The sequence below is a fragment of the Octodon degus genome, unplaced genomic scaffold (assembly GCF_000260255.1).
Source record: "Octodon degus isolate 3935 unplaced genomic scaffold, OctDeg1.0 scaffold00021, whole genome shotgun sequence".
NCBI classification, from domain to species: Eukaryota; Metazoa; Chordata; class Mammalia; order Rodentia; family Octodontidae; genus Octodon; species Octodon degus.
In genome coordinates, this window is record NW_004524597.1 from 19,556,136 (window position 1) to 19,568,631 (window position 12,496).

General features: G+C 37.8%; 1 protein-coding gene across 1 annotated transcript in view; it reads left to right on the plus strand.

Moving 5' to 3' along the window:
• Positions 1–12,496, plus strand: part of Slc2a13 (solute carrier family 2 member 13) — a 198,251-nt gene that overhangs the window by 4,345 nt on the left and 181,410 nt on the right. The window contains exon 2 of the mRNA XM_004628062.3: positions 7,147–7,255. Coding sequence (XP_004628119.2) covers positions 7,147–7,255 — 109 coding nt within the window. The remainder of the gene's footprint in view (positions 1–7,146; positions 7,256–12,496) is intronic.

The window sequence follows — 12,496 nt, forward strand, 5'->3', positions numbered from 1 at the left end:
CTTCCCCCTCCTCTTCGTGCTGCTGCGCTATCTCCCTGGCCTGTCTTGGTCTATCTACCATTGTATCAGTTTCGACTCTGGGAGAGTCACTGACTCCCTCTGTGCTCTTTCCTTCTTTCCAAGTTGGTGGCCAACATCTGTGCTCCCTTACTGAGACTCCCAGTGATTAAAAAATGATTTAGAAGGCACCAAGGAGCTATTGAAATGTTGGGTAATCATCCATTCAGTTTTTAACAGATGCTTAATATCCTTGGTGATTGATAATGATAATTAAATTCTGACCACCCCCCAAATGTGAGGACTGATAGCTAGATAGGATATTAAGCTGTCTTGGCTACCATGAAGGGGAAAAGAAAACCTTGAAATCCTTGTTGATGATTGGATGTTCCCATGGCTACCTCACCTCATGTCTACCTAAAGCCCTGCACAGTATGAGACATGGCCTCCTGGATGCTTGGGACCTTGCTCAGCCTAACTGCTGTCCCATCATAGGGCCCTGAACTGTGGAGTAGGGAGAGTAGTAATTGAACTTGAGCAGTGATTATCTTGCTGCAGGAAGGCCCCTGCTTCTTCTGTGGAGGCACCTTTACTCCTAAGGAAAAATGGAATCTGTGAAGACTGCAGTGGGGAAGCCTGCATCCTGCAATTCACTAGTCCTAAAGTGTTCTCCTTATTCTTCCTTAAGTTTTCTTTAGTACACAGTAAAATCCTTAAATAAGTGAAATGAAGGAAGGAAAGAATAAGTGCAAGAAAAATCTTGAAGAAATTTGTAAGTCCTTGCATCCCTGGAGATTGTAATTTACTAATCTGGGATCGGACTGCATTGTTCCAGTGTAATCAAATACAGTTGCTGCTGCTTAGCAGGTCCTGATGCCCTTGTCAGTGAAGACTGTATGCAGCATTCAGATGTCCGAGTTTCTTTCTTTATCATCTGTTTTACCATGTCAGTCCCTCTGGTATCTTGTACTTAGTTTGGACTCATTTGCTTATCATTTTTTGGTTTCTTCAGGGCAAAGTTAAAGTTAATGCTATAATTTTTTTTAGCCCTAATCCCCTAAAATATCTTTTTTTTCCAGTACTGATGTTTAAGCTGTCTGTGCTGTACCACTGAGCTACATCACTAGCCTTTATAGATAGATAGATAGATAGATAGATACATACATACATACATACATACATACATGTAGAGACAGAGCGAGAGACAGAACGAGAGAGACAGAGACAGAGACAGAGACAGAGACAGAGAGAGTCTTGCTCAGTAGCCTTCTCAGCAGTCAAGGAGCTGAGACTACAGCTGTGCACCATCAGCCTCCAATTTTTATATTCTGTATTTTCATGTACTTCCACATTTATTCTGATTTTCATTTCTTTGATTCATAGAGCTGTGTTAACTGTTGACTTCTCTATTAACGTCCTTGTGGCTGGAGAGAAATCTTTGTATGACTTGAATTCTTTTATATTAATTGAGGCTAATTTTACAGTTCAGAATTTAATCATTCTTGGGTAAATGTTTCAGTACATTAAACACATTTACTCTTTAGGAATGTGTATACTGCTGTTATTTAGTGAAGTACTGTTTAAATATCAGTTACTAGGTCAAATTTGTTGACAGTGTTGTTGAAATCTATATCATTGCTGATTTTTAAACTCCTCCTCTCCCAGTTACTGAGTAAACAGTGATGCAGTATTAGATTGTCATGGTGGATCTGTTTCCATTTGCAGTTGCCAGTTTTGCATATATTTTAAAGCTCTTAATGCGTTTAGTATTGATATTTCTTCCTGATGAATTGATTATTGTTACAATTATATTTTCTTGTTTCTTTTTTATAGGCCTGGTAACTTTCATTGTAAGTTGCCAGATGTTATAAATTATCTCACTATTGAGCTTTGTTCTGTTCTTTGACATAGTACTATACTTGGTAGAAGTGAAGCCTAGCTTTCCACCTGTTTTAGATGATTCCCAAAATGTTTAGGATTAATTTTGAACTATTGTTAAGGTAAATTCTTTCTGAATGCTTTTCCTTATGCTTCAGATTTTTCACTTTAGGTGATAGGAACAACTCTTCACAACTGTCTCAGTTACTTTTTACTTGTTGCTGGGACAAAATACCTGACACCCAAAATGAAGGAAGGAAAGGTTTATTTAGCTCACAGTTTGTGGAGGTTTCAGTCTGTACTTGGCTGGCTCCCAAGCAGAGAGGCACATGGCAGAGAGCAGTAGTTCATGGCAGCAAGAAACAGTGAAGAGCAAAGGGTGGAGTCTTTTAGCCAGCCTTTTTCCCCTCCGTATATTGTAAACAAGCTACCCTGGGGTTGGGGTGTAGAATTCATACAATGTTCATACCCCCTCTTGCACAGGATGAGAAGGTTTACAAGCTAAGAATCTTGGCTCTCTGCCAAGTCACTTAATTAAACTTCTAAATTTCTCAAGTTGACGCAATGTATCAACCAGTACACCAGCCCTCTTGAGAATTATTTCTCGAACTCTTTGAAGGGCTCTTTTCCCCTGCTGGATAGTTTCCTCATTGGCATCTGCCTGTGAATGCACAGCATCAGTATTCCAGGGGGACTCTAAAATGCCCCAGAGTCCTCAGTCTCTCTCTGAATCCTCACTCTTCTCTGCCCTGTGAACTTGAGCTCCCATGGCATCCTACATTGTGCGCGGCAGCTCGCTAATTCACGACTACCAGGTGTTTCTGCTTGCCTCCTCATGCTGCAGCCTGGAAGATTGCTTGAGGCATTCAGCTGGGACCATTGTTTGGGTTGCTCCATTTGTTTTCAATCTTGAGGCTCATAGTCCTTTATTAGATATTGTCCAGTATCATGAGAGCTACTGTTGCGTGCATTTTTGTCTAACCTGTATCTTAGGTGGAAATTGAAGTTAAGAACTGAGGTTTCATAAAATGAGATTCTAGTATTTTTTTTATTTAAAGAAAAAAACCCAATAAAACCAATGACACAGAATTTCAAAACAAGATAATAGGATATTAACAACGGTTATTATACTGCATATTGTCTTCAAAGTGGTTGCTCAGATTACAAGATATAGGCATGCAAAACTGATTAAACAGTATAAATACAAACCATTCCTTTCAATGAACTAATAAAAATTAGTAGTATAATTATCTTAGCTATCTTGTTTACGTATGTAAATTTTTCCCCCATCCCAGTTGTTTCTTTTTGAGCAGTTTGTTTTCCTTTCATAGTATCTATTGTGTATTTGGGATATTATTTATTCTCTAAGTTTCTTACAGGAGGGAGATGATACGATGTTTACACATGTGAGTCTGATTTATTTCACTTATGAATATGGTCTCTAGTTGCATCCATTTACCTATTAAAGCTTTGAGTTTATCCTTTATAGCTGAGTAGACTTCATTGTATAAAAAGACCACATATTTTTATCCATTCTTTGGTTAGTGGGCATTTGGATTGTTTCCACGATTCAGCTATGACAAATGCTGCTGTAAACATGGATGAACTTATATTCCTTAGGCATATTTTCACTTCTTCTGGAAAAATACCCAGAAGGGGAATAGCTGGGTTGAATGGGACCTCCACTCCTAGTTTTGATGAATCTCCACACCGATTTCCATCGTGGTTGTACCAGTCTACACTCCCACCAATAGTGGAAAAGTGTTCATTTTTCCCCCTAACCCCTCTTTGTTATTGGTTGTTTTCTTGATAATAGCCATTCTTTCTGGAGATGGACTCTCAGTGTTGTTTTAATTTGCATTTCTCAAATGACCAATGATGTTGAACAAGTTTTCATATATTTGTTTGCTATATGTATTTCTTCATCTGAGAAGTATGCATTCATTTCAGGTGCCCATTTCTGGATTGTGTTTTTGGATTTTGGGTTCTGATTTTTCACTTTTTTAAAAAAATATATTTAGTACAGTGTCTACAGGATCTCACTACACAGATTGAGCTCAAAGTGATCCTCCTGTTTTCAGCCTCCCAAGTACTGGTATTACAGGTGTGCGCCGCCATGCCCAGTCTCAATAGCAGTCTCAGTGCTCCCTGGGGGCAAGGCCAGAATGGCACATGGGGGATCCAGCCCCTGTCCCTGCGCCTGCTTTAGTAGGCACTTGAGTCCACTGAGCTATCTGACCAGCCTGGGGGCCTGATTTTTGTTTTTTAATCTTTATATGTTCTAGATAGAAGTCCTGTGTCTGAGGGACAGTTGGCTAAAATTTTTTCCCATTATATGGGTTTTCCTTTACTCTGTGGGTGATTTCTTTTAATGCACAAAAATTTTCAGTAAGATGAAATCCCCGTTATTGATTCTTTGAAGTACTGCCCAGTGTGGTTTTGTTTTTGTTTGTGAACTCTATCCCTATCTCTGTGTCTTCCAGATTTCTTCCTACTTACTCTTAATTGTATTCAGAGTGCCATCAGGAGCTCAGCTCACACTAGCCATCCTTGGGAAAGGCTGCTTTGTAGGCTTTCTCTCTTATGCTGCCAGAGCTCCTGTCACTTGGAAAACCACGAGGAGTTGGTTGAGCAGTGCAGTAATACAAGGGTTCAGAATGGAGGAAAAGATGAATCCCTTTTGGTTTCTTGAATCCATTGTGTTACTATTTGTATATTTGGGTCTTTATTTCTGAACTGTATTTGTTAGAGGGTTTAGTTTTTATTGTGTGGAAATTTCTGTATTTCAATGACACAAACATTTGAAAGAAAATTAAGTGTGAAATGTTTTATACCCAAGTTGTTTTTAATTACAAAAGCAGTAGAAATATGGTAAGTAGAGCTTGTCATTTTAAATTTTTGTTTGTGACCATTCAGCCAATTATTATTTTTTTCTGCCTCATAGCTTCTGTGATACAAAGATAAATGATAATTTTTATTTGTTAACTCAGTTTTGCTGCCCTATAAAGCTAGGTTTATGATTTTATTTTTATCTTTTATTTTACTTTTTGGCGGTACCAGAGATTGAACCCAGGACCTTGTACTTGCCAGTCAAACACTTATTCCACTGAGCTATCTCCCTGGCCTAGGTTTATGATTTTAATTAAAGGAAGTTCTTTAATTTTGTTTATGCATAATTACATGTGCAGCTGTTGTGACCAAACTTTATCCATTAAAAGATTCAGTTTAATGAAGGAACTGCTATTGTTTATTGTTAACAAATCCAAACAAGAGAAAATAGGGGAAAGTTTTTTAAACTGGAAATCAGTAAATATATGGTGTTTATATGTTAGTTTATATTTTTGTATAAAGGCAAGTCAAACTTTGATTCTAATCTGTCAGTTTGGTCTGTTCTCCATAATTCCTATGCCCTAACCCATTTATCAGCTCCTAAGACGTGTAACAAAGAGAGTAGATGTAGCTCTCTAAAGATTGTAATAGACTTCTTGAAGGTAGAGAAGGCAGTTTCTCATTTCTGGATAGTACTAAAATGGGATTTTGTTTGATTTGATTGTCATTTAAATTTTTTTCCATGTTATCAAAGTAAGTGATGATTTTTGAATTTGAAAGTTTTGTTTTGGGGAAAAGGTAGATGTTTATCTGATGTTGTATGTATTCCTTCTTTTGTGGCTTACTTAGAGCTGTATTTGTGTGAGCCTGTCAGGAAACTGATGGAGATATATTTCATCATTTTCACAGAAAGTTCTCGCCATCTCTGCACATAGCCATCCTAATATATTTGGCTTTAATATAACTTGCTTGACTCTTAATTCAGTGTGTGGAATTCTCACAGCCTATCTTCTAAATGAGTGTCATTTTATTTAACTTTAGCTTTGAATGCCCGTCAATGCTTCTCTTAATTAACCTGTACCAATTAGAGACAAAAACATTCGCAGTAAGTCAAGTTTTGTGACTGTAATCATACCAGGAAAAGGTAGAATATTCTCAGCCCTATAATGTTCAGTTCTAATTAATGTCCTGGCTTGACATCCCATTTTCACGTCTGCAGCTGAGAGAATAGCATTTTCTGTTCCATTTCTGCAAACTGGGATATTAAATTTCCGGAAGATTCCTAAAGGGGTGAGACTTCATCGGTTTTAATTTACTTGACTTAGTTTGCAGTTCAGTAACAAAGCTTGGCCTCTAATTAAGCAGCTGGCATCCACTTGGCCCCAGCCCTTTGCTCTGACAACAGGAACAGCACAGATCATGGGAACAAATCCTAGCCCCATGTGCTGTGCCTGGTAAAGCTAAGCAGAAATCTGCATGGAACCTTTCTGAGAACAGAAGGGACATTTTCAGTAATTGTGCCCTGACAGCAGACATCAGTAAAGAGAGTCGCTATACTTGAGGCCTTGGTGGATCGGATCTACAGCTCTCCAGAACTCATCTAGAGTTTCAGTGTAATCACTAGGGGCTCTGTGCCATTTTCATACACCATTATTTTTTAAAATCACCGTCCAATACCCTTTTGGGTACTAGTTAAAATATGGAACTACCCCTCTGAGTGTGAGTGTGCGTGTGTGTGTGTCTTGTGTGTGTACTCAAATCAACTTTAACTTTTTCTGTTACCTTTTTTAGTGACTTATTTGTAATATGCAGGGTAATCATCATGAGTGTGGTATGAAACCCAAATTCCTTAGTTTTAGTTGAATAAAATGAATTTTGTTCCATGTTTGTTTGCAATAAATGCCTTCTTTTGGTTGTTTAAAACAGTTTTGCCAGTGCCTTTGTAAGTTCTATCTGGATAAATCTTAAATAACATTTCATTGTAAAGATAGTGAAAGAGGGGGGCCGGGGAGATGGCTCAGTGGAATAAGCACTTCCCTGGCAAGTGCAAAGGCCTGAGTTCAAGTCCCAGTTCCACCCCCCCCAAAAAAAAAAGATAGTGAAAGAATAGAGAGATTAATATGTACAGCTGGTAGAGGTTTAAGGAAAAATAATTCTGACAATTCCAGTTACATTCATGTTCCTGGTATCTATAGATATTGCTTTAACTTGAATTTTCTCTTACTACTTTTGCAGTTTAAACTAAAAACAAAAAACTAAGTCTGTTTCAGAAATAATATATTGCACTCTGGTTTCTGTAAAAGTGTATGTGTTCTATTTTTCAATGCCCAGTCATGTTGATTTCACAAGATTTGGGGAACTTTATCTTAATGGGAATAATTACTGTGAGAGCTAAAAATAATAGATGTATCTTTTTTTGTTTTTCTTTCTTTTTTAAAAAAGCTGGACCTGTGATCTGCAGAATGCTGACTTATCCCCCAACTCGCCGAGCTTTAATTGTGGGTTGTGGCCTACAAATGTTCCAACAGCTCTCAGGCATTAACACCATCATGTATGTATTGTTTCTGGCATTTTACTGATGAGATTGTGAAGGAATGATTTTACATGGAGAAGGAATGGGACTCTTGGTGATTTGTTGCTATTAAATGTATAGGAATCGCCTTTTGGGAGATACTTTATTATTTAATTCTGTCATGTATAACTAGAAATGGGTGATTTATTATGTTTGCTGTATTATTGGCTTTGTTTCATAAAATTTCTCTTTTATGCCACTCTGTAGTTCCTTGTGTTCTGAGCAATTATTTTTATAGAGCATTTTTTAATTTTGGTTAGAAAGAAAGATAAAAGGAAGCCAGTTGCAATTGTCAAAGATTATGGACACATAAATAACTTGTTCATTTCCTTGTTGAGTATTATTTTGAAGTGTGATAAGAATGCTAATAGAACTACCTTTATTATAACCAGATGAAATGCAAGATGTGGAAAAAGATAGAAAAATGTTGTGTTACTGGTTTTCAGAGCAATCCCAAAGTTGTGTTGTGTAGTGGGTGGAGTAGGCTGACTAGTGGGACCTCTGCTCTTCTTCAGTCACTCTGTATTCAGTTCATTTTTCAGGGTCTGCTTTCTGTGGGTTACTCAGCTGTTACTACCACAGATCCATTTCCCGCCCTCCCCCTTACCCCCATACAGTCCCTGTGGAAGACACACTCACTAAATAAAAGACCTCAGTATAGAATTTAAAACTGTGGCAAGAGCTATGCAGAGCTGCTTTTCTCCACAGAGTAGATAGTAGATCTAGATAAAACAATATGGCTCAGGCACTCGTATTTGAAGCCCATGAAACATTATGTCAGCTACTGTGACAGACCACACTACTGCTTTCTGCCCAGATGGACACGTACTGTGTCTTCTCCTTAACCTACTGTATGTTCTTCTGTGAGTATGCACAGCTTTTTCCATTATTGTTAAATTTAGTATATACTCTTGTTAAGTTTTGTTTCTAGTTTGAATTGATCTCTTAACTGGAGCCTAGTAACTTATTTGTCATTTTGAGTTGAAAATATTGATTACTTTTTTCATAATTTTAAAATTTCAGATGCTTGGGACTAGACCATTTTGGATTTTGACATTGTTTTTGTATTTGGATATATTTGTATTTATATTGAGATGTCTGGAGAATAGAACCTAATATAAATGTGAACTTCATTTATGTTTCATAAATACCTTATGCATATCACCTACAGATGAGATTATATACTGTATTTAGTGCCTGTGCTTTGATTATTATCTGTTACCTAAAATCAGGTGTGTAACATTCCACCTGTGGCATCATGTTGACACTCAGAAAGTGTAAGAGTTTTGGAGCTCTTCACATTTTTGAGTTTTTGCATGCTTAATCAGTTAGAAAATTGTATACATCTCAAAAAATCAAACTTACCACATTTGTAAGTTTTCTGATACACACTTAAAGCTTTTGCTGTTTACTTAAGGCTTCTACTGATCTAGAGTTCCTAGCCACAGCAACCTGGTGTTTGAATCAGTCATTTATATTTGTTAATTATGTTTAATTTCATAAGTTCAGTGTTTCTGGATCTGTTTGAGTCTTATATTTTATTGTCAACAAGCTGTATGGTATAAAAAAAAATTATGGAATGTGGCACAAGCAAGCTTGGGCAGATGGTGGTAAGTGTAGAGAACAACAAAGGTTACTGGAAATAAAAAAGGAGAAACAGGCTCTGTATGCTCTTGTCTTGCAAATTTGAACTGAAGATGAGGTTTGCTGTCTGAGTCTCGTTAGGGCAGGCTTAGTGCGCTTGATCACTATTTCAGCAGCTCACTCCAGGGCTCACTGCCCCTCTTTGTGCTTCCTCATTGTCCACAAAGCTATCAAAAGCTGAAATGATTCTCTTGTCAAGTCTTTTAGAATGAATGTACTCATACTGTTTATTAGATGAACTGGGAAGATGGAAGGACTTGTCTTTCTTTTGAAGGATGAGTGTAATGTAATAGAAAGGCTATTGAGCCAGGAGGTGTTGGTTTTAAGATCTGTCTCCACAATGAGACTTTGGGCATGCCAATGAACTGACTTCAGTCTAATGACATATAAAGTGAAGTCAGTTTTTACATTTGAATGAGAAAAGTGATTTTCAAGTACAAGTAGTGGGTAAAACACTTGAAATAGTAATACTTCAAACATTTTTCAGATGAAAAGTTGTCAGACTGCAGGGAACCAATTTCCATCTAAAAAGAAAAGCATGTTTTGCTCAACATAATTTTTGGAAGATTTATTACATACTTTTCATATATCAATTATTACCCTATATGCTTAGCTTCTTATATATTAAGACCCCATTTTTATTTCCCCAGCATATCATTGAAGAAAGACAATCTTTGTGTTACATTTGGCAGTGCCTCTTTGTCCCCGGATTATAGAGCTTCTCACCTGAAGTGACTGAACTTTCCTTTGTTTCCATAATTTATAAGGTAACATCTCCCAGTGAATGTCAGAGGGACTCTCTGAAGAGAATGGCTTTAGTGGAACCACCAGTACATTTCTTGATCACTTCCCATGTTCCTGTGTGCATTTTTATATACTTGTCTTACTGTAAACTTACCTTCCTCAAAAAAGTAGACCTTAAAATAAGGTGTTGGAGATAAATACACACAAAAATAATTTCAGAAAGCATGAGTTGGAGTAGGAAAATTGTGATAGGGCAGTGAAAGGAGACATTAATGGCTGCCTAGGTTAGCAGCTCATTTCGATAGGCAGCTGGAGCTCCAGCCTGCCAAGTACTCCGTGAGGCTTAGCATAGACTCTATGGATTTGCTCTAGGACTGTTTAGTCAAAACCCTTAGCCTCTTACACTGGAAATTGTCTTTGCAGATACTAAATGCAGTCCTTCCAGGTTCCCAACTCAATTTCACATTATGCCAGGTCTCCCAGGCAGAGTAATACAGGGACAAAGGGAGCTGAAGTTGTCAGATTCTCTAGTGGGTTTCCATGATAGCTGAAGAATTTAGAGAGGGACTCACTGTGAGTACATGTGGCTGGTTATCAAGAGCATTGGGTAAAAATTCTGTGTTTTGAAATATCTGTAAAATTTAAGTTAATTCATTTTGGCTCTGAAATCTGTTACTACCTTTCATGGATATAGCAGATTCACTTTTAGTGAAAAAGGTCAATGATTGTTCATTACCAAATTTTAAAAAAAGCAATAAAAATGGAAGATTCACATTAAGAAGTGGTGAGAATGTATTTTCTAGAATACTATAATCTACTTTTATTACATGCTCACTTATATTTGTGACCTGTTTCAGTAACCTTAAAAATGCACAATAAGGCATTTATACTTTCAGATAAAGTACAATAAGTTGTTTCTATAGATTAAAAGATCTGTAAGTGAATAACTCTTGTCATTAAGAAATTTTCATCTTACCAAATTAATACCTGTTGTAGGAGCACAGGAAAATGATTAATTGTCCCTAATAAGGGATGGGAGCACATGCAAGTGGGATAAGCCATGTTTTTCACATTTTCTCTATGTGGTAAACTGTTAGATGGGCAGAAACATGCTACAACAGATAGTGTCTGTCACAGTCTTCGGTGTTAGATCTGTGTTTGAATGCAAATCCAACTTACTTGCTAGTTATGCAAATTCTGCGATTTACTTCTCAGGGCCTCAGCAATCTGAAGAGCAGAAATTTACAGTTTTGTTTTTTTTTTAAGGTGATTGAGTGACAGAGCTTTATGGTTCAGGCCCAGTTCAGACCCATAGGCCAAGAAAAGTCCATGGTAACTTCTTGTCTGTTCGCTTTATCATTTAGAGATCCCTAGGCATTTGTGTGAAGGAGGAGCATTCTGAGGTTGAGCCATCTTTTTTGATTTATACCCATCGCCCCAGGATTTGAGAATCTTCTGTAGACACAAAATTGTTACAATATCTGTCTTTCATGTGTGTCTATTTTCATAAGACTCATGATAACATTTTTCTTCTAACATATAGATATTGTAAGACTGTTGCACACTTCAGTAATAAATGTGTTTCTTTTATCTTAAAGTCAAGGAGAAAACAGTGACCTTGGACTACTATGAGCTGGTAGTACCTCCTTGGGAGGTGGAGATCTGTAGCCAAGTTTACCCCCATGAGGCTTGACCTGCGGCTTACATCAAAAGATTGTCAAATCCGTTTGGCATGCTTTCTGAGTTAAATGTGAATTTTAAGGTCCTGTGATAATTAATGGAAATTCATCTTCATGGTTTATAAAGTGTCAGCAGCTAAAGATTTGGGTTCACCAGGACAATCTTTGCAAATAGGAAAACATAATTCCTATGCCTGCTCTTACTCTTACATTTTGCTAAAAGAGAAGAAGAAAGAGAGGTTCCGTTAATGAGTTAAATTAGCAGCATGAAATCCAGGGACGTACCTCAGGAAATAAGTTTGCTTTTTCCCTAAATTAGAACCATATATCATATGCAAGCCTGAAAATAATGACATCTGCGTAATGCTGAGTGTACTGTTTAACATGACAGATGCTTTGGCCTTACTTCTCTCTTTGAACATTTAGGGAGCAGGCACTGTGCCAGGAACTAGATACATGCAACATTATTTAATGTACATCTCAAGAGAAAGAGAAACTTGTGGTCTCTTTCCTTACCTTTAAAAGGACCTCTGTGCTCTGTTTTGGAGGTAAAATGGGGCAGCAATATGCTGGACATACGGAGATGCTTGAAGGATCTGTTGAGTTCTGCTTTCTTGCCTTCATGTCCCTTGTCCTCGCAGCGTGTCGGCCACCTGTGCTCTCATCACATGGGAACAGGTCTTCTAATTGTTCTGTGTACCACAGCGTCACACTTAAATCTTCTTTGTGCCTTTTCCTGCTCAAGTTGTGCATCAGTGCTGGTGTTCACCAGGTCTTGGCTGATGGTATCTTCCACCCCAGTGGGTTCAGCAGTCCTCTGCTGGCTGCAGACTGAGCCTATATTTCACACTAGAATCATGATAGCTATTTACACCACAAAAACCATGGCTGGAATTACCTCAAAGTGGGGGCCGGGGGGTTCCCACAAAGAACCGCCCCAAACTATTCTGAGTTAGGGCCAGCTGGGATGGCAAAGAAAGAATCCTTAAATTCTGGGGTTATCAATCCCAAGCATTTATTAAGGCCTCTAACTTAGGGAGTGATATATCGTGCCCTGGAGATGGAGAGCCAGGGAGAGGAGATGTTCTCTCTGCGTGTGTCTGCAGCAAGGAGCTCAGGATGTGTAGCTATTATGAAGGTTTAAGGTTCTTTA